This window comes from Cetorhinus maximus, chromosome 22 (genome assembly GCF_964194155.1).
Source record: "Cetorhinus maximus chromosome 22, sCetMax3.hap1.1, whole genome shotgun sequence".
NCBI classification, from domain to species: domain Eukaryota; kingdom Metazoa; phylum Chordata; class Chondrichthyes; order Lamniformes; family Cetorhinidae; genus Cetorhinus; species Cetorhinus maximus.
The window spans coordinates 40,725,161-40,751,039 of NC_135900.1; the positions used below are offsets into that span (position 1 = coordinate 40,725,161).

At 40.0% G+C, this 25,879-nt stretch overlaps 2 protein-coding genes across 2 annotated transcripts in view; one reads left to right on the plus strand and one right to left on the minus strand.

Annotated features, from left to right (window-relative positions):
- The window catches only part of cecr2 (CECR2 histone acetyl-lysine reader), a 144,893-nt gene extending 123,824 nt beyond the window's left edge, over window positions 1–21,069 (minus strand). Inside the window, exon 1 of the mRNA XM_078568158.1 lies at window positions 20,861–21,069. Within this exon, the coding sequence (XP_078424284.1) occupies window positions 20,861–21,001 (141 nt within the window). The 5' untranslated portion in view covers window positions 21,002–21,069. The remainder of the gene's footprint in view (window positions 1–20,860) is intronic.
- A 524-nt stretch (window positions 21,070–21,593) lies between these two features.
- ada2a (adenosine deaminase 2a) overlaps window positions 21,594–25,879 on the plus strand; it is a 74,688-nt gene continuing 70,402 nt past the window's right edge. The window contains exon 1 of the mRNA XM_078568159.1: window positions 21,594–22,751. Within this exon, the coding sequence (XP_078424285.1) occupies window positions 22,439–22,751 (313 nt within the window). The 5' untranslated portion in view covers window positions 21,594–22,438. The remainder of the gene's footprint in view (window positions 22,752–25,879) is intronic.

A 25,879-nucleotide genomic window follows, 5' to 3' on the forward strand; every position in this document is an offset into this window, starting at 1 on the left:
TAACACCACAAAAACTGTGATTACATCTGTCCACCAGCCTGTCATAGTAGCTCAAAACTAGGTTTGCAGATGCCCAGTTGTGTTCCTAGAGCACAGTCAGAAAATTAGGGAAAGATTGTTTGAGGTTGTGAATGTATAGCTGGTGTCCCCCAGAGTCAAGAGAATTTCAAGTTGACAGACCAGGTGGAGATATACACATAAGCACACACCAGGGCAATCTATCTGAAAATGGTCAGAATAGTCTGGAAATCCAGCTCGTCCCTGTTACCTCCTTGCTATCCATAAGGTAGGTATTATGACAGATGTAATAAAGCATGGGTCCAACCCGTTCCTGTGCTAATCATGCCACATACGTAACAAAATCAAAATGCAAACACAGCTGTGTTCCTCAATTGAAAGTGGTTGAGTAGCAAGAAGCACTACTTGGATTTGTGACAAAAATAAAATCATTTGTTTTACATTTGACAGATAGCAAGTGAAATAACTAAATGTCAGCCATTTATAGCATTCATAGCACTATTGCCTCTGAGTCAGAAGACTGTGGGTTCAAGTCCCACTCCTGAACTTGAACACAAAAATCTAGTTTGACACCACCAATGCAATCCTGAGGAAGTGTTGCACTGTCAGAGGCACTATCTTTTGGATGAGACATTAAACCAAGGCCCCATCTGGCTTCTGAAGTGGACATAAAAGATCCCATGGCACTACTCTTTTTTCATTCATTCACGGGATGTGGGCTTCGCTGGCTGGGCCAGCATTTATTGCAAAGAAGAGCAAGGGGATTATCCCTGTCTCCTAGTCAATATTTATCTCTCAGCCAACATCTGCAGAAAAGATAAAAGCAAAAAACTGCGGATGCTGGAAATCCAAAACAAAAATAAAAATACCTGGAAAAACTCAGCAGGTCTGACAGCATCTGCAGAGAGGAACACAGTTAACGTTTCGAGTCCGTATGACTCTTCAACAGAACTAAGTAAAAATAGAAAAGAGGTGCAATATAAGCTGGTTTAAGGGGGGGTGGGACAGGTAGAGCTGGATAGAGGGCCAGTGATAGGTAAAGATAGCCAAAAGATGTCACAGACAAAAGGACAAAGAGGTGTTGAAGGTGATATTAACTAAGAAATGTGCTAATAGGTGACATTAAGGGAAGAAAACAGGACGAGCAAGATACAGATAGCCGTAGTGGGGGAAGGGATCGAAATAGGCTAAAAGATAGAGATGAAACAAAGGATTGAAATACATTTTAAAAATAATGGAAATAGGTGGGAAAAGAAAAATCTATATAAATTATTGGAAAAAAGGGGGGTCGGAAAGGGGGTGGGGATGGAGGAAAGAGTTCAAGATCTAAAATTGTTGAACTCAATATTCAGTCCGGAAGGCTGTAAAGTGCCTAGTCGGAAGATGAGGTGCCGTTCCTCCAGCTTGCGTTGAGCTTCACTGGAACAATGCAACAGGCCAAGGATGAGCATATGGGCATGAGAGCAGGGTGCAGTGTTGAAATGGCAAGCGACAGGGAGGTCTGGGTCATGCTTGCGGACAGACCAAAGGTGTTCCGCAAAGCGGTCACCCAGTCTGCGTTTAGTCTCTCCAATGTAGAGGAAACCATTGGGAGCAGCGAATGCAGTAGACTAAATTGAGGGAAATGCAAGTGAAATGCTGCTTCACTTGAAAGGAGTGTTTGGGCCCTTGGACGGTGATGAGAGGGGAAGTAAAGGGGCAGGTGTTGCACCTTCTGCGGTTGCATGGGAAGGTGCTTTGTCCTTATGTCTATGACATCTTTTGGCTATCTCCACCTATCACTAGCCCTCTATCCAGCTCTACCTGTCCCACCCCCCCTTAAACCATCTTATATTTCACCTCTTTTCTATTTTTCCTTAGTTCTGTTGAAGAGTCATTCGGACTCAAAACGTTAACTGTGTTCCTCTCCGCAGATGCTGTCAGACCTGCTGAGTTTTTCCAGGTATTTTTATTTCTGTAAAAAAGATGATCTGGTCATTGTCACATTGCTGTATACAAATTGGCTGCTGTGCATCCTTCATTACAACAATGACTGCAAATCAAAAGTACTACATTGGTTATAAAGTACCTTGAGATGTCTGGTGGTCATGGAAGGCGCTATATAATTGCAAATCTTTCTTTCACAAATAGATACTCTACAGCCAACAATGCTTCCCCCACGCCAATCCTTTAAAAGGGCTTCAAAATAGTTATAAGATATAAACTACAGCAGGGTACTGAAGCCAGTAGTTATATTGCAGGTATTGATTTCATGTTGGTACCTGTTTTCACATAGACTAGTTGGTTCACTTTGACCATTAGCTTTGGCTCATTTAAAACCAGAACTGCCAAAACATTAAATTCATACAATTATCCATCAATTTTTGCTTGGCTGCAACTTAAAAGTCAAACTGCAGTGATGCAAGTATACCTGCACAGAGATAATAAGTAATTAAATCCAGCAAATTGCCATCTCACTCAAAATGTGAAAGACTTTCAAGCTAATTAGGAGACTGTCCTATTCAGAAATGGACTGGTGACAGCTCAAGATACAGAAGCCATAAAATTAAAACTAATTTTGCACTCAAAATTACATGTTTATAAAAAAGCTTCAATAGACCAGCCTGAGTAAAGCTACCATACTGCATGATTACACCCCAGGCCAAAACAAGGATGTCTAGGATTTGATTAATCAAAATCCAAAATTATACTTTGTAATATCATTGGAATGTGGATATTCAGAACCACATCAGTCTGTGAACAGTTGAATACTTTTCTAATAAGAAAGTAACATGCAGGCTCCATCTTGCTCTATGGATTTGTCCCAGTCTGGTTTCCTTAATGCTAATTTATGTGAAATGCTGGTTATGGACACTGTAACTCACATTAAGCTAGAGAATTTATAGGAAATTAGCTTGAATATGGTGACCTGCACTGAATAACCAACACCTTCCAGAAAAGAAGGTGGGGCAATATGGCAACATCTTCTCCTTTACCCCAAACCTAGTCAAGGAAACTACCCAAGCCTCCTCACCCTTCCCTCAGCCACAGTGTCCAGCCTCGTTTCATCAACCCATATTGTAATAAAATATATCCAGTTACTCATCAACCAAATGTCACAATGTATTACACTACAAACACAACATGAACACAACATGCTAATCAATCATAAATTGGATTGTCCAGAGCCAATATAATTGGAAACTGGAATTTAAGGCTCCAAATTTATCTTCTGGACCTACTTATGGTTTTATTTTCACAGGTGTACTGATGAAATTAATCCTAAATTTGCAGCTGTATTTAACAATATTAAATATTAAAGTCATTTTACCAGAGGATGCTTCCAACAATTACTACACATTGCATTCATATTGCACCACTATGGCTACTGTATCCATTAAGAAAAAATAATTGTTGTTTGCAAAACTAATTTGGAAAATTATTTAATAAATTAATAATAGAAATAAAAAAGGTGCGTTTAGGGATAAATAGAAGTTTAAATGAGAACTCAACTTTGTAGAAAAATTACTCAACTGTCAAAATTGGAACCTATACCAGATTGTTAGATATCTAATAATATTCAAGTCACAAAATTTGAACATTGTTTTAAAATTTACAGCATATTAGGCTTAAACTTTATTAATCTTAGGCACCTTAAATCAAATGGCCTCCCCCTCAACTCCCCTTAAGGTTGCTCAAAATGTTTTTTAAGGTTTCCATCAAGAAATGATTGAAAAATAATAAAGCGTAAGTAACAAACAGACTATATAACATCAATGATGATTACTAATATGGCTTTTGTTAATATATCATCTCAATGATTTATCAGAATTTTACACATTACAGAATATGACCTCAATTCAGCAGAAATTATCTTCAAAAACAGTTGATTATAAAATGCCCGTCCTTTAGGTAACACAATTCATTCTCTAAAGCAATTTTCTTCTTCAATTCCTTACGTGCTCCATCCATATCACTACCCTAGTGGGGATACTTTTAGCTTCTTACAACAATTATTTTCCTCTGGACAAAACAAGACAGAAGTAATCATGAATTCTGGCATCTCGACGGTATTGTCTCCAAAGGCCAACATATGTTTGACAGCAAAGAAAAAACATACAGCCCAAATCTTCCAGTCTCCAGATCGCAGACATACGTGGGAATTGCCTGGTAAGCTTAAACTTCCAGTGGGCAATTCCCTGCTCCCCAGGATTCTCTATGAATGTCTCCGACCCTGAGCTTAGTGCAGAGACTTGGGCCAGATACATACGCTTACCTGGATACTTACCCAGGAAATGTTAATAGTTTAAAACCTGGTCTAACAGCTGGGTAACTCCAAAGCCAACCTCCCCCAGTCACCACCCCCCGCTCCCCCACCTCCTGCGCAGCCTGACCGACTACCCCCCCTCCACCGACCACCCCAACCCAGCTACCCCCTGACCACCCAGCTATCCCCCCACCCAACTACACCCCCTGACTTGACCAGGCTACACCCCCGACCACCCAATGTGCCGGCATTGCCGCTAAACATAAGATCTGGTGTTGTCTCAGAAGTTCCAATATAGATACGGCTTATACATGCAATAATTATACAGGAATTAGTTACTCACAGTAAGAACCAGCTACCCAAGAGACAGGTAAAATAAAATACCTGGCGGAAATTGTTAGAAGGGGAAATAAGGTGCTGCTGGTTTCCCATTCTCCAGCATGGCAACTTCAAAAGCTTTGTTTTAGTTTTCAGATCCTTCCATGTCTAGCTCCACTCTCCTTCTACAATCTACTCCAGCCCTAAGCCCCAGGACACAACTTGCATGCTTTCAATTCTACTCTACTCATCTCCACTAGAGCTTTCACACTGGTATACTCCTAAATTTCTACTTAAGTACCTCTCATCCCACCTTCAGAAATTGCCAAAGTTCTCTCTTTTGATCATGCCTTTTGATAATCTCCAATTATGTCTTCTCCCCTACCAATTACAAATCTCTCTTGGAATGTTTTGGTATGTGAAAAGTTACTATATAAATTAAAGTAGTTGTTGTTTGACTCAAGTATACTCTGAAATCACCCCTTCCACAAACATTCACTCCCTCCACCACTGATGAAAATTGGCAGCAATGTGTACCATCTAAAAATTCACTGCAGAAGCTTACCCAGGCTGCTTAGGTAGCACCTTCTAAACCCACAGCCACTACCATTTAGAAGGACAAGGGCAGCAGACACATAGGAACCTGGACACCACCACCTGGAAGTTCTCCTCCAAGCCATTCACCATCCTAATTTGGAAATACACCCCCATTCCTTCACTGTCACAGGGTCAAAATCCTGGAACTCCTTAACAGCACTATGGGTATACCTACACCACATGGACTGCAGCAGTTCAAGAAGCCTTCTCAAGGGCAATTAGGGATGGGCAATAAACACTGACTCAGCCAGTGACGCCCACATCCCGTAAAGTAATAAATACAAGTTGCTTTCTATTAAACTACCATAGCTAGGATTTTTGTAAAATCATCTAACACTTTGTCTCTACAAATTTCAACTGGGATATAAAGACAACTTGCCATTCCATGGTGATTAAAGATGATTGTGTATCCTGTTTATATGTAGTGCACCCAACACTGGGAATGGTTTCACAACATATTACATGGCTGTTGGTATTCTGTACTCTCCCTGTTTACTCTGCAGCATGGAAATCAGATCACCAACAAATCAGACTTGGCACTGAGGAACTGACAGTCTAAAAGTTCATTCTCAGTATCAGTATCAAGACGAGGAAGAACAAAATGCTAGGCCATGTAATCTGGCGCTAACTATTTACATTTATTACTGGTCGTGCTGCCTCCAGCAGCAAGAAAGAAACCACAGGCACTGCCAGGTTTTAGCTTTAGACCGGAGCCAGAATGGGACCATTTCTGTAGAAAAAAGATGCAACGTTTAACGCGCAGAGAACAGGAAACACTTTCCCAACCTTCTAACAAACTATTGAGGGTCATAAATTGCATTTATTGCATATGTGTGTGTATTTTTATGTATACACACATGCTGCAGGCTAACAATCAGTTGGATAAAAAATAGAATTTGCTGAATTTCAAAGATGGCAGATGGAAGTTCAGTTTAACATCTGACCTGAACGACTGCAAACTTCCATGTAATCCATTGCAAACTTTTATCACAGTGTCACTGGCTCTACCTAGGTAGATGTGTATGCTCCAATTTCCTGTTCTTTACCCTAAACCTTTCAGTAAATGACACTGGGACTAGATAGATCACAAAAAGGTCTGGCCAGAGTATACCACCAAGTTTGAATTAGACTCGTTCACAAGTTTGTTTACTTTGCTTCTTGTAAACAGCTTCTGGCAGGACATTACATTGAGCTCCTGCATCAAGCTTAAAATTAACAGTTCTGTCTTTTGCCTTGAGATTTGAGTGGAGTTTGGAAGAATGAGAGGTGATCTTATTGAAACATAAAAGATTCCGAGGGGGCTTGACAGCTAGATGCTGAGAGGAGTTTCCTCTTGTGGAGGAATCTAGAGCAAGAGGGCAGAGTTTCAAAATAAGGGGTCTCCCGTTTAAGACAGAGATGAGTAGGAATTTATTCTCTCAGAGTGTTGTTAGTGTTTGGAATTCTCTTCCCCAGTGAGCAGTGGAAGCTGGGTCATTGAATATATTCAGGGGGGAGTTAAACAGATTTTTTTTTGATTGACGGAGAGTCAAGAGTTATAGGGGACAAACAGGAAAGTGGAGTTAAAGCCACAATCAGGTCAGCCATGATCTTATTGAATGCCGGAGCAGGCTCCAGGGCTGAATAGACTACTTCTGATCCAATACTTATGTTATGTTTATCATTATCTGAGTGAATCACATTCATAAAATAAATCTTTTTTGGTCTCAGACCGTTCTTCTAAAAAAAAACTCTCCTGATGCTCTGCAATTATAATCTATGATCTTTGTTGACCTGACCGATCTCAATTTTCTTTTCCTTTTATTGTGGCATTCCACACCACTTATCATTTACTGGGCTGCTAACACTGCACAACTGTTTTTTTGGCTTTTTTATAATTTTTGTTCCTCTGTAATAGCAACTAATCTAGATTCTGTCTCTTAAGAGAGTTGTCACTGGCTTGGTCAGCCACTTCCTCAGTCGCAATGCTACCTTTGATGTGGTGGTTTATGCATGGGGCTTGGAACCGGATATTATACTCATCTTCAGATGAAATATTCTTCTGAGGTGTGAAACATTTCTCGAACTCCATCATTAATAAATTCTGTTTCCATTAATCCTTCCAATCATACATAAAATTATATGCACTCGTCATCCATCACATAAAGTACCAGTCCAAGGCCATTTCTGTTGCAAATAAAAGCATTTTTTTTTTCCCCCCACACTTCTGCATTCCCTTCTGGTCAAGTGATCTGCAAGCTTTAAATCTTAAATTTTGTAATCATTTTGACACTATATTAAAGGTTCCAGCCTGTATAAACAGCCCAGAGACTGTTGGAGCATGCTGCACACTTTATTCAAAATCTCTGCTTCATGAGCACATGGGATAGGATTTCCTATAGGGCCATAATCGGGAAGTTACATCCAAAAATTACACCCCTTTGAGGTGTAATTTTACTGACTCATATTTACACCTAAACTTCCTGTGGATTTTATTAACGAACACCAGAATTTTAAATGTAAACAGCATGAACAATCCAGGCCCAAAGAAAAACTAAGAGCTGGGGGTAAAAAGGGCTAGTGAATCTGGATGTAGCGTAATTGTGTGTGTAACTCACATGTGCCTAAATTTCCTAGATCCTTCATGCTAGGTCTTTGCTCTACACCCCAATTAGATGGGCCATGATTCTGGTATTGTCTAATGGCAGGGAGTGGAGAGCAAAACCAGAAGGGAGAATTGCTGATGGATATTCCCTGGCACCTCCTAGACCAGCTAGGGAAGCATGGCAATCGCCTGGGAGTAGGCCAACTGCCCACTTTCTCAGCTAAAGTAGTGTCAGATCAGGCAGACAAAAACCAAAAGGAATAAAATACGTCAGAAAACAAAACAAAAATTCAGAAGGGAGAGCAAAGTACTGATGTGGAAAAACAATTTTTCCCTATTCATCATGGCATTGTGTGTGGTTAAAAAAAACTACTGTACTTCTGTGAAACAGATCTATTCCACAAAATTTGGAAGTTACTGTCTATGGCAAATATTTCTCATCATTACAAAATGAATCACTGTATACAGTCACAGTCTATCCTGAAATAGCTGTAGAACTGTATACCACACAAACTGAAAGCTGTTTCTATGGTTCAATGCTGAAAAGGTCTTGAACATCTGAGAACTGCTTTTGTTCAACAGTTAGGTGGGTATATCCAAAATGTTAACTCTATTTCTGAGTAACAATTGATTTAATTTGAAGCTTCCATTCCACATTAAAAAGCTGCTTTGATTGATCGAAGAAGGTCACTGGATTACAATGGGGATGGCTATAAAGCCTCACTGGACAACTGATTATTTTATATGAAGGTCATTCTGATGGACATGCTCAGAATAAATAATGTATATATAGCTAAATAATTTCTATGATTATATTTACTGCACAACTTTCTCATGCAACTTCCTTCTAACTAAAAACTTTGTTAAAATAGAAAAAAAAACATTTTAAAGGGTTTTGCCTCAATTCAACATTCATTTGTGAAGCTTTTAGGAAAAGTTAACAACTGAAATAGAAGGCACAGGAATGGCCAGCACACCATGTAATGCTCTATGCCGCTCGACTGCAGACACACAGGTCCACGGCTGTAGTCAAACACCTCAGGAAAAAGAGGAAGAACTTTATGGCTTCCTGTGTTGATTACAATTCTATTTGGTTTTTAACTGCTGTGCCATCAAAGGCTGAAAACTTATCAATGGTTTCAATGTCAGACACAGGTGTCAAAAACTAACACAGCATGCACTATGAGAACAGGTTCATTCACATTTCCATTGAGCAAGAACTAGGCTGCCTTTGCTAACTCAAGGACTGTTAACTTGACCAGACACCTTTTGGCAATCTAATTGAACCGGAGGAACTTCAGGGAAGCAGTTCATCACATTGTTACAGGAATTGCATCCTGAGCTTTCATCTTTTGTTTGAAATGTTAAAGCTAAGACACAAAAAACTCAAATCTAAAGTGCTTAACTCATTTCCTGCCAACAATCCTGAAACAAATACAAGTCAGGATTCCTGCTAATAGTCCATTTACACTGTTAATCTGCTGTTGTCTTTGCTATTGAAACCAGCAGCTACTGCTTTAAAATGTGGCCCAGGCCTCGAGACAGTATCCCAAGTGTGTGCTCTCCCATACTTACATCCAACTTGTGACGGGAGCTTCCATGTGAACCAACTGCAAAACAAATCCATATCTGTGCCACATGTGCAGACTAGTTTTGATGGTGTAGCAGGTGTGCATAGGTAAATAACAAATTAAAATAAAAATTATACACCACATTTCACATTCTCAGGAAGCTCCAGGAATCACGTTGCTGTTGTATTAGTGCAGTTACTGGAGCCAGATGAACAACATGAAATAAAGTCAGGTTAATTAAAACTAGTACCTTAAACTAATCTGATGAGTAAACCTTATGCTTGGTGCTGGCTACCATCAAGAGTCAGTAGCACAAAAACAATTTAATGCCACACCACCATAAATGGCAGCAGCTAGAGATACTGCTACCACCAACATGCATGGCTCCTGAGATCACACAAAACTATAAGAAAGTAACCTCAGTGTGCAACTCCTCCCAATGCATTATCTGATCTACCACTGCTGCTGAAGTATGTTGGTTCCAATAATGGAGGCCACACAATGGGCATGTGGAAATGGGAGGGTGTGGCATTTGGATGTCAGAATGGCTGCTTCCCAATCAAAAAAAGAAAAATAAATCTATAAAATTAAACGCTGTCCTATTTACAAATGGAAAATAAAAAGAAAAGAAAACTTCACTTGTAGGTGTCTTTCACATTCAAGATATTCCAAAGCTTTCTTCCCTAAAAAGAAAAATAGGGCATTGATTTAAACATTTCATCAACCCCGCATTACCGAACTAAACTATAAGCTTACATTATGTTCTCAAGTCCCAGAAAAAGGACTCAGAAATGAGTGCCATCATGTAGCCAAACAGTTCCTACCATATGCCTAATCTATTGATGGATTGCAAGGCCATTGGAAATCAGGGTCTGTCATGTTGTCAGACTCTGGAGGTAACTCCTTGATAATTGGGGGTTACATCTACAGCGGCAAACTGCACATCTGCTACCAGTACCATCCCTTCATAAATTAAAGTGGCCTGAAATCCTTTGCTCTTCTCTGTACAGACATTGAAGCAACTAATTATCTCTTACCTGCATAGCTTCTTGGACAGCTGCAGAACCCAAAAGGAGCTGTTACTTACGAAAAAAAAATAAAAACAATTTCCAAGTCATGTGGGGGTTTGAACATGTAGTTCAAAAACCACTACATCTGCTACATAAGGAGCAGCAGGCAGGGTGCCAGCCACTCCTGCTGGTAGCAGTGTTGACTTTTTGTGTTTCTTTTACACCCATCCACACCTGCTTACCTATATTACTATCTATGGGAAGCTGCTTGTACAGAATTATTGCCTGTGTAACAACAGTCAGGAGACAATCCATTGTGTGAAGCACATTGAGACATTTCGATACAAAGGCTGTCAAGTATTACGTCTCAAATCTGCCAGGAATAGAAAAACAGGGTAGCTTTAACAGTCAAAACACCTGAAATAGTTTAGTGTAATAATGAAGATCCTAAAACATTAAATAAAGTTAGATACTTGAAACATTAGTCACAAAGTATTTATTATTTTCTCCCCACATGGGAAATGTTTAAACCACTGAAACCACTAGAAAGTTACCGGTAAAGCAGAAGTCACAGCTTCGAAAAATATTATACAATAAAATGAGTTGATACATGAGGGGCTTTGATGTGGGCCAAAGGAAGTACATAATTTAGATATTTCTTTATACATGTGTTTACGTACCCTGCAGCAAAATAATGTACTTTTAAATGCTCAGAAATTAAAACTATCAATGTGTAATTAAAGACAACTTAGAACTTATTTGGTTTTGATTTGATTTGAAGACCACATCCTTGCTTGAAAGATTTAATCTATGGCGTGTTTTCTAACTGCTTCAAAGAGCCTTTTAAAGTTTGCTTTTATGTATGCTGCACCTTGAAGTGCACTATTCTGCAGAAAACATTTTACATGTTAAAAGGTGGACACAAGCTCAGCTAAAAGACAAATACAAATTCTTCCAAAAGGTTATGGCCATAGTGGCTCGAGTTCTGGCCATGGTAAAGCGCAGCATCAACATCTACTTTAATAGAAGTTCACTTCAGGGCATTTTCTACAGGCACGGCATTTTCACTTTAAAGGGCCTTAGTTCAATGTCTCTCCTCCTCCCCCTCCACACACACACATACATATACATATGTACTCCACAAGAGCCTAAGAACATGTAGTATTCATTTTGTTTTCAATAAAATAATTGAACTGTTGAACCAATGGTATTATCAGAAAATTTGGGTTCATGGTATGAAATATAGGCTAAACAATCTTAACAGTTCATGACCATTTGGCAGCCTGCCTGCATATTACATGTAACCTATATTAAATTAACATTCTATTCTTGTTTGGAAATTCAGAAAGGAAATTTAATTTGACTATAGGTAATAATTTCAGTGCATGTGACACTTTAAATTCGCCAACCTGAAGAAAAAAAAAAGTTACATTGCTAATACTATGGTATAGTAGTCATTAAAGTTTGACAGTAAAATCAATGTGTCCTCCATGAAAAATGCCCTTCACACAAACCCTGTGATACCAAGATGTAAGCTTTATACAAGCAGAGATTGATTACCAGGGTTATTTAATTGATGAAGATAACACTGTAATTCACTGGAAAGTTTGAGTTTCAACGTTTTCTGTGGACTTCCTTTTCTCGACTGTAGTTTGTTTAATCTTCAAATGTATTCAGCATTACCCTTTAACTACACAAACTTCAGTTTATAAAAAAGGTAATACTAGACCTCAACCAGAGGAAAAATAAAAAAAACATAGTCCAAGCAAACCCATAGTATGACCTAATCTGTGTTACAATAATTACTGAGTTAGCAGCTTGCTTTCTTCCAAGGTCAATTTAAAAAGACTTTTATGGCAGCCTTTCATTGAAAAGCCGCACACTCCAGCTAATAAAATAAAGCTGCGGATGTTAAGTACTGAACTACTTATTGCTGTTCCACTGCAACACTTGCAGTTTTACCTTTGAACATACAAGTGGTTTTCACACAGGTTCCTCAGTAAGAAGCTCAGTAAGTCCAACAGCAGAACGGCACTGTACTATAGGCCAAGGCAGCTCAGGTTAGTTTGGTTCTCGCACTGGATGCAAGTCACTGCAGTAGCTATTTTTTGACAAATAGGATTGTATCAATTATGATACAGGTATGAGTAAAACATCCAAGCCTGAACTAGAAGGAAAATTCAGCGGTACTGAGTAACTTTACTGTCAAAACGTTCAATGTATCTGCGTTCATGGCTGTAAAGCCTGGAAAAACTGACCCTTTTTAAATAATCAATACTCTTCACTGCCTACACATAAACAATACACAACCAGATGGTTCTGTTTCGTCCATGAGGAAATTAGGCTGCGAGGCAAGGGTAAGTTACCAAAACCAAAAGTAAACTGACTTTGGTTGGCAGGGTGGCGGTGATGGTGGTGGTGGTGTGGGGAAGGACTAATTAGCAGGAAGATGCTGCTTATATATTTTTTGGAGAGTGGCTTGATTTTATGCTCTTCAATAAGAGAATACTGGAAAAGCCTTTGGACTTTGTGTAAACAGAGTTACTGGATGACAAGGAGGTAGCAGACCCATACTCAATGCACTTCAACTGACAATGCAAAGGTCAACTGTTTTTTTGTGGTCCTTCAAGATGTTGAGCACATTCAGATCCTAGTTTTGGATTGGGGGTGGCAGGATGTATTGATGACTGACACTCTGCAACATCATGCTATCCTTTGTTAGTGTATGCAAGTTGTTGTTTAGATATGCAACTACAAGGAGGTATAATTGATCCAAAGGAAATCAATTCATTTGGAGTTCTGTGACAAAGTTGGTGATACATGAAGATTAGAAGGGATTAAATGAAAGAAGAATTCATAACAATTTTTCTACCAGAAACTCAATCAGACAAAAAAAAGAAGTTACCTACTGAAAAAAAAACAAAAGCATGCAAATACTAAAAAAAAACTGATATATCAGGTCATCCTTATATTTATCGAAGGCCCACAAATTTTTAAAAAACTCAACCTGGAATACAATAGTTGGCTGTTTTTTAGTTACTGGCCACGCGCCAGCAAAGTGGAGCTTTAGTTACGATAAACTGTCAAGAGACGCCAGTTAATTTGTATGCTACTCAATAAAAGGAACATAAGGGGCAGCATGTCACACAGTCAGTATTAGCACTACACAACACCTCAATGACTAACCACTGTTCACGGTGATGACTAATCGACTACAAATCTGGCAAGGCAAGGGAACACCTAAGCCAAGTGAACATAGTCAATTAGTATCTACCTGCTGTAAAGTTCAGCTTTCAACTACAACATTCACAGTGCAGAACTTCATGTAATATTTTCCCAAAAATATACTTGTGCTCAGTATTTCACTACTTACCAGTTATTATTAATAAATGCAATGTCTCAGATGGTCAAAAACCTAGAAGCTTCTTACAAAGTAGTTAACAACCTCCATCGCTTGCTATCAAGCATTACCCTTATTATGCTCTATACTCTTGGGTATAATCTATCCACATCGCATCTGGATATTCTACTCTGTTTACACCAATGTCTTCTCTAAAATGTAGTTAAATCTCAGAGGAAAACAATAGAAAATAAACTAAACTAATGCTAAGCATAGAAATCCTGTTACATAGCACTCCTTCTGAACATGATTCAACCATTTTACTACAAATAGATAATGCCTCAGTTGTGTTTCACCAAATTAAATTCTGATCACTATTGATCAGACAGAGTTTTCCATCAGGAATTTGTGTAGTACAGGTTGAGTATCCTTTATCCAAAACCCTTGGGGCCAATTGCGTTTCAGTATTCAGATATTTTCGGTTACAATATACAGTCTACACTTACTAGGTTGTTTCTCCATTTGCCAACTCTGACACACCCTGCTTCTTACCTGTGAACACCTATAATATACTATTACATTGCTTTAACAACATACAAATTAACTGCATAGCTGTTCGAAAAAGGTTCAGTTTTTGGATGTGTTTGGTTTTCGGATGTACGAATAAAGGATATTCAACTATACTCTCGTTCAAAGCCAGAATATAGATCAGATGGCATTAAATAATGCTCCAAAAGTTGAACTATATTGATGAATCAAGACTCAAAGGGCACGTGCAGAAACTTAATTGTAATCAATTTACATTGGAAGTTGCTCTAAAGTCCGCTGCTTAAGGAGGCACTTTTTCTCTCTTCATTATGATACTACAAAGATAAATTTGCACCTTTTATCCCCGCTATTATTTTGCAGATAATGCTGGTTACCTTCCAGCGGCATTCCTCCCGTCTGTGTTTCAATAAACAAATTCCTCTTTCTTGCTTTAATGTAGTGCAGAAGTACTGACTTGCCAACCTGTATTATTGCTTGTTAGAGTGCACATTTCTTACCCAAAACGCTCTCAAACATGCCTGAATATTAAGTTGAATTGCATTTTATGACCTAGTATTATGTATTTTGTCTTGGGATGGTTAAATTCGATACAGTGATGCAAGAAGTATCTGGAGAGGAGAAATTACTCAACAGCTCATCCTAAGCTCTGCTGCACACTGCCCTTGCACGCATGCCCTTTCCAATCTAGCCACCCGGTGCTTCAAATTTGAAAATTCTCATCCTTGTGTTTAACTCCCTCCATGGCCTTGCTCTTCCAGCACTATAAACGCCCCCTCCTCCACAGCCCCAAATACACTGTACATCAGATCCCTGCCTCCACTGGTCCCACCGATGACAGACATGTCTCCAGCTGCCAAGCCTCTCCCTCTGGATTTAGGGAGAGATGATGGCGTAGTGGTAATATCACTGGACTAGTAATCCAGAGGCCCAGGCTAATGCTCTGAGGACACAGGTTCAAATCCCACCAAAGCAGCTGATGGAATTTAAATTCAATTGATAAATCTGGAATATAAAGCTAGTCTCAGTAATGGCGACCACGACAACTATTCTTGATTATTGCAAAAACCTATTTGGTTCACTAATGTCCTTTAGGGAAGGAAATCTGCCGTCCTTACCTGCTGTGGCCTACATGTGGCTCCAAACCCATAGAAATATGGCTGACTCTTAACTGCCCTTTGAAATAGCCACTCAGTTCGAAGGCAATTAGGGATGTGCCTTGCCAGCGATGCCCACATCCCATGAAAAAAAAAGTCTCTCCTCTCCTCCCCACCTCCTTTAAGCACCATTTGTTTGATCTAGGTTTATGTCATCCTCCCAACCTTTCCCTCTTTGGTTCAGCAGCCAATGTTTACATTACACCTCTTTGAATATAGAGAAGTGCCTGAAATGCATTTAACTAGCACTTTGAAAAGGTAAGTTTTACTAAATTGTACTACAGTGCAATTTTACAATATGTTACTATTCCCTTTACTGCAGCTCATTCTTTACAAAACACTGTGGAGTGACTACGCTGCTACAAGGTGCTCAGGGGTCTCTCAACTCAGTTTCCATTTTCCCCTCCCTCCTTGTGATAAAGCACCATTTTCAATGCAAATACCCAGAAAGACTGGCGGAGATTAGGAACCAACCATGCAATGTACATGAGGTTCAAAACCTCTGTGGCAGATCACATTATTACAGCAATGTAATGTACTAATGGGCTACCATTAAGAATAAGCAGAAAAGATTTACTGAAGTGAAGAGACATTTTCAATTTATGTACATGAATGCATTTAATTTGAAAAAAATGGAATAAATATCTTCTTCTATTCTGGATGATGTCAGCCCCTAAATAGCATCCAAATTCTGACTACCACAAACTTTCTACAATAACTGGAATGCCTAGCTTTCAGCCTCTTTATGTAGCTGAACATGTATTTCTACTGGCTCGACATTTTATGAAACATCATACAACTTTAATCATGGACCATGAGGTTTAAAAAAGTCAGAATTATTTAAAATTTAGACCATTATGATCTCAAATGAATGGTCACAAATTCAAAATTTCCATTGTTATATTGTCTTTGCATACTTTGCAGAAATATATTCTGAGATGCACATTACCAACATAAGAATGTTAAAACATACAAGACAGACCAGCATACCTCCAAACGCACCTTCCCCTGCTTTCCGACAGGACCTTTCCTTCCACCCTGGCCCACTCCTCAGCCAGCCCCAACTTCCTCTCCCATGGTACCTTTCCTTACAAGTGTAGCAGCTGCCCTGACCTTTCACCTTTTCCCTTCTCACCATCCAAAGTGTCGAACACTCATAAGTGAAACAGCAATTTACTTGTACTTCTGTCAATTTAGTATACTGCATCCACTGTTTACCATGTACTCTCCTCCACATTGAGGAGACCAAATGAAGACTAGCTGACCGCTTTGTGGAACGCTTCTGATCAATCCGCAAGCAAGACCTCGAGCTTCCTGTCATTTGTGATATTAATTCTCCATCTTGCTCCCAACTCTGACCTCTCTGTCCTGCTACAGGGTTCCAATGAAGCTCCACTCAAGCTCGAGGAACAGCACCTCATCTTTCATCTTGGCACTCTTACAGCCTCCTGAACTCCATATTTAGTTCAATAACTTTAGATCGTACCTCTGCCTCCATCTTGTTTTGTGCGTTTTCTTTGCTGGCTTGCTTCTTTATCGCTTCGTTACATTCAGATGGCTGTTATATAGTCATTCATGGCTCACGGGACACAACTGTTGTTTCTTCACTATATTCATTACCACTCTCTTTGGCTTTTGCATCATGAAATCTTTTGTTAGGTCATCTCTCCTGCCCTCCAGCCTATCACAGAGCTTTAATACTTTCCTGCCCCCCTCCCCTCTTCTACTGACTTAAAAACTCTTACATTTCTATTTTCCTTCTGTTCTGATGAAAGGTCATTGGCCTGAAACGTTAACTCTGTTTCTCTCCACAGATACTGCCTGATCTGTTAAGTATTTCCAGCATTTATTTTGTTTTTATTTCTGATTTCCAGCATCCTCAGTATTTTGCTTTTCTACAAGACAGATGTCAGGATATTTACACACAAAAGGCTTATCTTCAGAACTAATTCTACTCATGATCTTTTTTTCCAGCATGGCAAGGACATCAAACAATAATTTAAAATGTACAAAATATATAACTGGCAGCTGATTATTACATTTTAAACTAAAAAACTGTAATCAAACAATGGTAGATATTATTTTACAGAAAAAATTGTGCTAATTTTAATTTCCACAAAAGCATTAGCAAATGTTGAGATTAAAATAGATCGATAATTTAATGTCATTAATTTAATGCTAATTATCTTTTGAACAGAGGTACATACAGATAATCAAGCTAATGAAGAAAAGGTCAATATTGCGATCTTCATTTTGTAATATTGTATAGGATTTTTGATTTTGTTTCAGAGATTACATTTGCTAATTTTATAAAAATGAGTAATTAAAAAAAGTGAACCTTGATGCATTCTAAGGAATATGGAAATGTATCCGCACCAAACTCAGAACATAAAATAGTTCTCATTCTTCGGTTTGTAAAGAATAAACTGTGCTAGGAATAGAGCTGTTCTTTAAACTGCATGTCATCAGACTATTGTAAACTTTCCAAGCAAATGTACTAACTCAGTCTCAAAGTTGCTACTAAGAATTCAGAAAACATTTCTACAAGCTAACATACAATTAGCAACAATAATATACTCAAAGGCTTACATTTATCTCTTTCAGTGCAACTGCTGCACTTCAGTTGGAATGAATTTCCCCATTAGGCAAACGCATATGTACCTCCTCATTCATGACTTGCTTTAAATATTCAAGCATTACATCCTTACACATTATGAAATTACTTCAGTAGTTATGCCCCGAGTACAAAGTACAGTGTTTTACCCTTCTTCCCTGAAGGCACTGAGTCACACTGGTCTACAGCTCCATGAGTGCCATGCACCATCTGATGTTTTGTCTAAATGGCCATTCATGTGTGAGCACCACACCACAGCCAGGTCCTATTTTCACTTCACATTCACATGTTACACTAGAAATATTGAGATCAATTATAATGCACCAATTATCAGTGAAACTGAAGTCAAGTAACTCAGCATGAACTAGGAATTGAACCCGGTGTCTTTCTGGCCTGTAGCGCTGTTTTGTATTAGGCAGTACATTGACGAATTCTGCCATTGGCAACAAGAGCTTTTGAATCAAGAGTCATTATTTCTCAAATAATCGACTTTGTACCAAATATGCAGTCTTTAATCTCATATTGGTGCACAGCTGAATGTGAGAAGCTGACATGTTTAAAACAAAGATTCAGCCATATGTCAAATGCACCAGAACTAGATCACAATCAACATATACTATAGGACTATATGACCCAGCCTCACAATGGTATCATTCCACAGCCAATTATATTGATAAAGTGCATCTATAAACAGCATTTCAACCATCTTGATAATCCTAACTATGTGCTGCATGTGCTGTACAAATGCAAGTTATGATGGGCACTAATGGTTCATGGGATATGAATCCCTTGCACAGTTGTTGCCACTCATTCGTTGTTGTAAACCACCAGTACCATCAGATTGTTTATGCATTGAGGAAACTCTGGACAAATTTATGTGATCAACCCCCCCCCCCCCCCACCAACCAACCACCACCACATATAAAAGACCGAAATATGCCTCGGTTTTAAAGTAATGCAGTCTAACTGATCATTTTAAATAGGTGTGGTAAACACAGTAACACAAATAAAATGATCATCAACCTCAACAGATTACCCAAACTGCACGCTAACTGTAACCAAAGTCACTAATGTATTCAACCAAAAAGAATTGCTACCAAGGACAGCAACACGGTTGAAAACCGAGCTGTGAAATCACGATGAACACGCTTTAAAAAAACCCCCAGCAATATCACTAGGCCCACAAGCAAAACAATTTGAAAAGTGTCAGGATCCAGTCTGCCAATGGAGGTACAGATGGGTACACTATTTAAGGAAAAGCAAGGGAGATGGGAAAAAAACAAACAAACCAGCGAATAGATTTCGGGGGGAGGGGGTGGCAGAAAGAGAGAAGGGCAGCGGGAGGTTAAAAGGTAAGATGTCCTTAAAGATAAAATGGAACTGGTCACTCCATCTTGGGAGTGGGTTCTCAAACTTAAGAAGATGTTCACGAATTTCTGGATTTTTTTTTTGCTTTTTGCTTATAAATGGCAAAAACGCGAAACATGTAAGAAAGGTTAGCTGTAAATCTATAATGTTAGCGATCGAGGAAATAAACAACTTGTTGCATTTCAATAAAGGGAAAACAAACTTATTCCTCAAAATAAACTACAAAACACACGCAGTCCAGCTGATGACTGGCTGACACATCATGAGACCCACTTAAGGGAGCACAAGAGGGAATTTTGCTCCGTGTTGCATTCTGCCAAAGTATGAGCTTTGTTTTGAAAAGCTACAGAACATGCCTCAGACTATTCGACGATAAAACAAAATCACACCGGACGCGTCCACTCAACTCAGGGACTTGATTTCTCGCTTTTGCAACTCCCTACATACAAAAAACACCCACCCCCCCCAATCTTATTTGGATTTCAAATGCATCGAAACAAAAACTTCTCCCAGAATCACAAGCAAACATTCGTTGTGAATTAAGCCTTTCAAACTCCCCCCCCTCCTATTGAAACAGCTTTAAACAATAGGTTCACCCAACAACAAAAAAAACAATGGGGAAGGGGATGAGAAATCGGAAAGAGCGGGGTGAATGAATGTTATTTGTTTTAATTTTACCTCAAACACAATGATTTATTTCGTTTCCGATCCCGGGATTTGAAAGCCACCCGTTAAACAGGGTTAACGAATGCGCTGCTTTCTTTTAAGCCCCGGACGCCAGATATCGAATTTAACATTGTCCACCCACCTCAAGTTAAAATCGGACACACTTATTTTTTTTTTAAATCAACAGTGGCGAAATGGACCGAAATACTCAACGCCCTGGCCGATGAAACAAACTATTTGCCAAACGCAGTGAGGCGAAGTGGATTATGTTTTGTTAAAATGCACATTTTTAAAGTTGAGGGTTATATATACGCCTTTCCGGGGCTTTTTTTTCCAACCAAATACTGCAGTTTAAAGGGGCAAACTGCTAACTTTGTAAGCAGCATGTGGCTCTTCTTTCTCCTAACAATGCCATGGCTGTGATGGATGTGGGGCAGAGCAGATCATGAAGAGCAGCAGCACCTTATCGGGAGACACGCTCCTTCTTCACTAAACAAACACACCATTCCCCCCCAACCCCACCCCACCCCCACCACTTTCCAAATCGAGGGGATACAAACTTTATTCAACTTTTTTAACGTTTTATACAAAAAAAGGACAAACAACGATGATTAAAGTCCGCACCAGCCCATCACTTGAGTGCAATCGAGCGCTTTTAGAGCCACAATAGAATTGAGCCCAGCAGCTGGGAGGCGAGATTGACATCCTGCATCCACATGATTACAAACTTTGAATTCTTTGAAATGACAGGGGCTCAGAAAGGCAACTGCATCATTCACAGGAAAGAAAAGTCTCGTAACTCATTGAAGGGAAAAATAAAATTACCTCAATTTCGAAGTCGGGGAGCCCAAATGCTGTCCTGAATAAAGAGCAAAAGTGTGCGATGGCGGGTACTTCCCACCAAGAACGAATTTCTTCTACCGAAACGGTCGAAGATGGACATTCCTCGGACATTTTAAATGGCATCAAAAACCCCTTTTCTCACATGAGATAGTTTTCCTCGAACTTCGTTTCCTTGTGTTTATTTTTCCCCCCCTCCCTCCTCCTCCCACCCCCACTTCCTTCCAGTCTCCTAATCCCGGCTGGTGTAAGGAATGTGCTGGGTGTAAGTGTGTGCGCTGCCTGCCATTGCCGGGACTGCTCCTCTCTCTCTCTCTCTCTCAGTGCAAGCGTGCGTGTGTAATAATGTAACAATCTCGCAGCCCCATTCTCAGCGAGGAACAGATGGCCGGGCAACAACAGGGGAGCGCTCCAATTCCTCAACACACCGGAGGGAGACCAGGACAGGCTGTCCCGCTCACCGCCTGCCGCATCACTCCACCAAGACCGCCCAAGCTGCGTCGGACACCCGGTGGCCGCTTTCCACGGTGGTCGCCGAGGCACCCGGTGGACCGAGGCCAAGGCGGTCCGGCCTTGAGCGGCTCTTTCCAAGCGGCAGCCGGGCTCCAACACCCCCACAGGATAGTGTGAGGGCTCGGTGCCTTCCACAGGATGTGACGCCGCGGTCTCCTGGGTACCAGCCAATGGGCTGAGCGGAGTGAGTGTGTGGGTGGGGGGGGGAGCGCCTGCATATTGTGCTTACCCCGCGGGGGTTTTTAATGACGAGTTCTTTAATGAGACTGGCCTGGGTTTGTTTTTTTTTGGGGGGGTGGGTGGATTGGTTAACTTAGCTGAATTATTCTGTTATTTAGTCTCTCCTCTCTTCCCCGCCCTGCTGGCTGTTGTTATTCTCTCATTGGTGCCCAAAGCCTGACGATTACTTTAAGGTTGCAACTTGTACGCGAGTGTTCTATTTGGATCCCACAGGGTTCCATTCCCAGTGTCTCCGCGTTCCAAAGTGATTGTTCTATTGGATCCCACAGGGTTCCATTCCCAGTGTCTCCATGTTCCAAAGTGATTGTTCTCCTGGAACCCGGAGGCGGGCGCTGCTGCGTCCCGATCTCCAGCACCATATTCCCCAGGGTAATCCCCCCTCGATGACGGCCGCAACTCGGCAGTGAACACACGATGTACCGCCTGGCAGTTCAAAAATTACAACCTCCTATCGCCTTATCTGTCCACTTTCACTTTTATGTTTAATTGTGGTGAACACTCCCGGCTTTTTAAAAAAAAAGTTAGAACTCCCCAATGATCAGCAGAGGAGTGACTCAAAAAGTCACCCCTTCTGCCAGGGGCATCAGGATACAGAAGATACTTGTTTTTTTTCTCTCAACGGTGCGTGCGTTTCCTGAAATAAAAGCGGTCGAGTTATCTCAGCTGTCCCCGTTATAGGAAGCGTGAGTTGCTTGCGGAAGCGAAAGTTTCATTCGAGAGTCTAACCGTTCTGGCTGATTGTACGTTTAATGTTTTCCTCAATTTTGACTTAACTTTTGAATATTGCAAACAGCCGTGGGCCTCTTGAAAATGAGCGCACCAAATTTCAGGAAGGGGACAGCTGCGATTTCAGTTATCTTTTTATTTGCTGCGTGCCAAACGTTTCCAACCCCGGCCGACCGAGATACTTTGATGAAACTGGAGCAGTTCGAATTTATAGGCGGTAATCTACTCTCGACTAAAAAAGAACTTCAGCTTAATGATATACTTGAGAAAATAAAAGGAAAGGAAATAACAGAAGGAATGAAAACTGGTAAATTCCCACCAGCCATGCACTTTTTCAGAGCAAGAGAACTAATTGAACAGAGCCCAGTTTTTAACATTATACAGAAGATGCCCAAAGGTAAGCATGATATATGTGGTTTGTTAATCGACAACGGTGTACTGGGTTGCGGATACTTTGTGATACTGATTTCCAATTTATTTTAATATATGCTATTTTTAAAATGTCAAATTAGGGTTAGATAACCACTTCATACTGAAACGCTGGCTGCGCATGATTGAAAGCTGGATTCCATGAAGTGTTTGGTGGAGATTTCATGAGTCCGGAAGTTTACTGTATTTGTCTCGTGTTGGGGAGGAGGTGCATATCAAAGTCTTTTACTTGGGTTAGTGCTGTGGATGTGAGGTAAATTAGTCACCATCAACGGAGGAATGTAACATAGCTTTTATATATTACTGGCGAATCTCCCACGGTACAAAGTCAGAGGATGTGTTGTTTTATAATTATTGCGTGTAAAATAGTATGTAGGTGTGTTTCCCTTTAAGAAGAAAAGACATTGCTCTGCAATCTTGACTGGCGGGTTCAGTGAGAGTTCAGATTGCAGATGACTGATTTTGTCCCTCAATTAAGGAATTATAGATATTTTGAAACGGGCATATTGTTTAAGGAAATGAGCTCGCCCATTATTTTGCATATGTATATAGAATCAGAAGGTTTTTATAAAACGTGGAAACTTTGCTGCGTTTTAGATCCAGCTTGGGGCTGTTCATTTTAGTTTGTTTTAACTTCTTTGTGACCCGCTACCTTTGCTATAGATGTGAGAGTTGGGGAGTCAGTTGGTGCAAAGAATGACCTGACCACGTGTGCTCGTGTAAATACACCTTTCACTGAATGCTTTCCACAAAGGTATTATGTAAAGTGCGATGTGCAAAACTTTTAATATTATTTGATCTCCACTCTAGTGGCACTGCACGTGGGAATTTAAGATTTGTGTCTGGGCACATTCGGGTTATTTCCAAGTCCGTTTTATACACTCGGGCATTATTATTTAATATTTATTCCGACTTTGAGGAAATGTATTGTGGTAGCACGGGAACAAAACCTTTAAAATCTCGTTAATTCTACTCCGCAAACAAATATTTAAATTTCGTCCGTAGTCAGGTGCTCTCACCAAACTAGTTTATTACTTCCGTGTCTGCCTTGAGTGAGGCATTCTTTAATGTTTATATGTACACATTACAGATTTTGCAAGAACTAATTGAGCCAGCCCTAAGATTTGATTAGCTTGCACCTCACACACACTATCTGCTTACTGGCCAGCGAGTCCGATGTCTTCACTGAATTAGTGGTATTGTAGTTTACCATCTAATAAAATGTTAATCTGAGCAAAGACAATGTAAAATAGCATGGGATTGGTAACTACAGAATTGCTGCAATTGGACACAGACAATCTAATTGGGAATATAGAACAAACCTGAAAATTTATCGATTAAGGGTATTTGGGCAATAAGGACTGCTTGAATGTACAATCAAGCAGCAGCGTTTTGTTTTGTGTTGTGTAGAATTGTTTTGGCATGACTCAGAGCTAGCATAGTAACACAAAGGCGTATGTGGCTTGGAATTCATCGCAAGGTGATAAATTGAAAGAAACGACATCCGAGATGTGTGTAAACTCACTCGCTCTCTATCTTTGGCCATTTAATTGCATGCCATGGAGCATTGCTGGCTACATGTAAATAATTTTTTAAAAAACTATTTGATTAAATTTAAACATAAGTTTATTTTGCACTTTGTCACAAATGCAATGGAATTCGATTGGCTTAGTTTATGTAACACTATTTTCAGAGTTGTATCAATCATCTCCTGTTATCAGGCTATAGTTACCCCATACTTAGATCTCAAAGCCAGATCTTTGACCCACATATATGTAGCAGCACCAAAATAAAAATGGACAATTAAAGTATACTTATTAATTATGAATATATCAAAACCTATTGCAATCCAAGTTGTTTTCTTGTTTTACTGCACACCCTCACTGGGACAGAAAGTAAAATATGCAAAGAGAAAGAAACCAGGTTGTCTTTAATTTTTTTTTGATTTCCTGTATTTGATGCTTCAGGGATTTACTGTTGAATGTGAGTATCATGTTAGCACAAACTCTGGTTTTTAGAGTTTCTTTCCTGCCTTGCAATGGCTACCCTCCCTCTTTGTAGCAAAGATTGAAGGATGCTGTAGCTTGAAGGATTGTGATGATTCACTGAAAGGTTTTCCTGGGTCCAGCTGATTCTTCAGAATCGCCTCTGAATTTGGCAGCACCCAACTCTTTGCTGGACAGTTTGACTATTTGCAATTCTAAGCATCCCTAGTCCAACATGTCTGACAACCAGACTTGAAATTCTTGAATGGTTTTTGGCCTATCATTGCTCTGCTATAGCTATGCGTAGCTCTGCCATCTGGACTCCACTCTGTCTTTACACTCTGTGCCTTCTTGCTTACATCCTCTATCTGATCAAACTTAAGAGTTTACTTGCATCTCTGCATGTGCAGCCTTGGGTTAGTTTCCCAGGTTTCCATTTCTGTCCTGCTTTGGCAATAAAATATCTCTTGTGTTGTGCCTTAGCATTTCAAATGAGAGACTTATTTATCTGGAGGCCTGTGCCTTTGTTGCTTTGTTTATATTTCTTACGGCCCTGCATTCAGCAGTTTGAATTTGGCAGGCTTGCCCATTTGGATGGGTATGTAATCAGTGTTACTCCTTCCACCATTTTAAGATTTATCAACTTTCAAGGACTCAGCCTTGAACAGAACTTTCCAAACATCAAGTCTGTTTAACTTTTGCACTGCAGAATATGAAGTGCAACTGCAATTAGAAATAAAGTAAATCGAGAGCATGAGTGACCAGATTTATTTTGCAGACCAGGTAGCCAATTGAAATTCAAAATTAACTTTTGGAAGTGAATGATGAGATTTTACAATATTGTGATAGCAAAGCACAGTAATAGTGGTGTTTCGATTTTGATAGTATTTCACGGGATGTGGGCATTGCTGGCTGGGCCAGCATTCATTGACCACCCCTAATTGCCCTTGAGAAGGTGGTGGTGAGCTGCCGCCTTGAAGTGCTGCAGTCCATGTGGCGTAGGTACCCCCCAAGGGAGTTCCAGGATTTTGACGCAGCAACAGCGAAGGAACATGGGAACCAAGGAGTAGGCATAGGCTATTTGGCCCTTTGAGCCTGCTCCATCATTCAA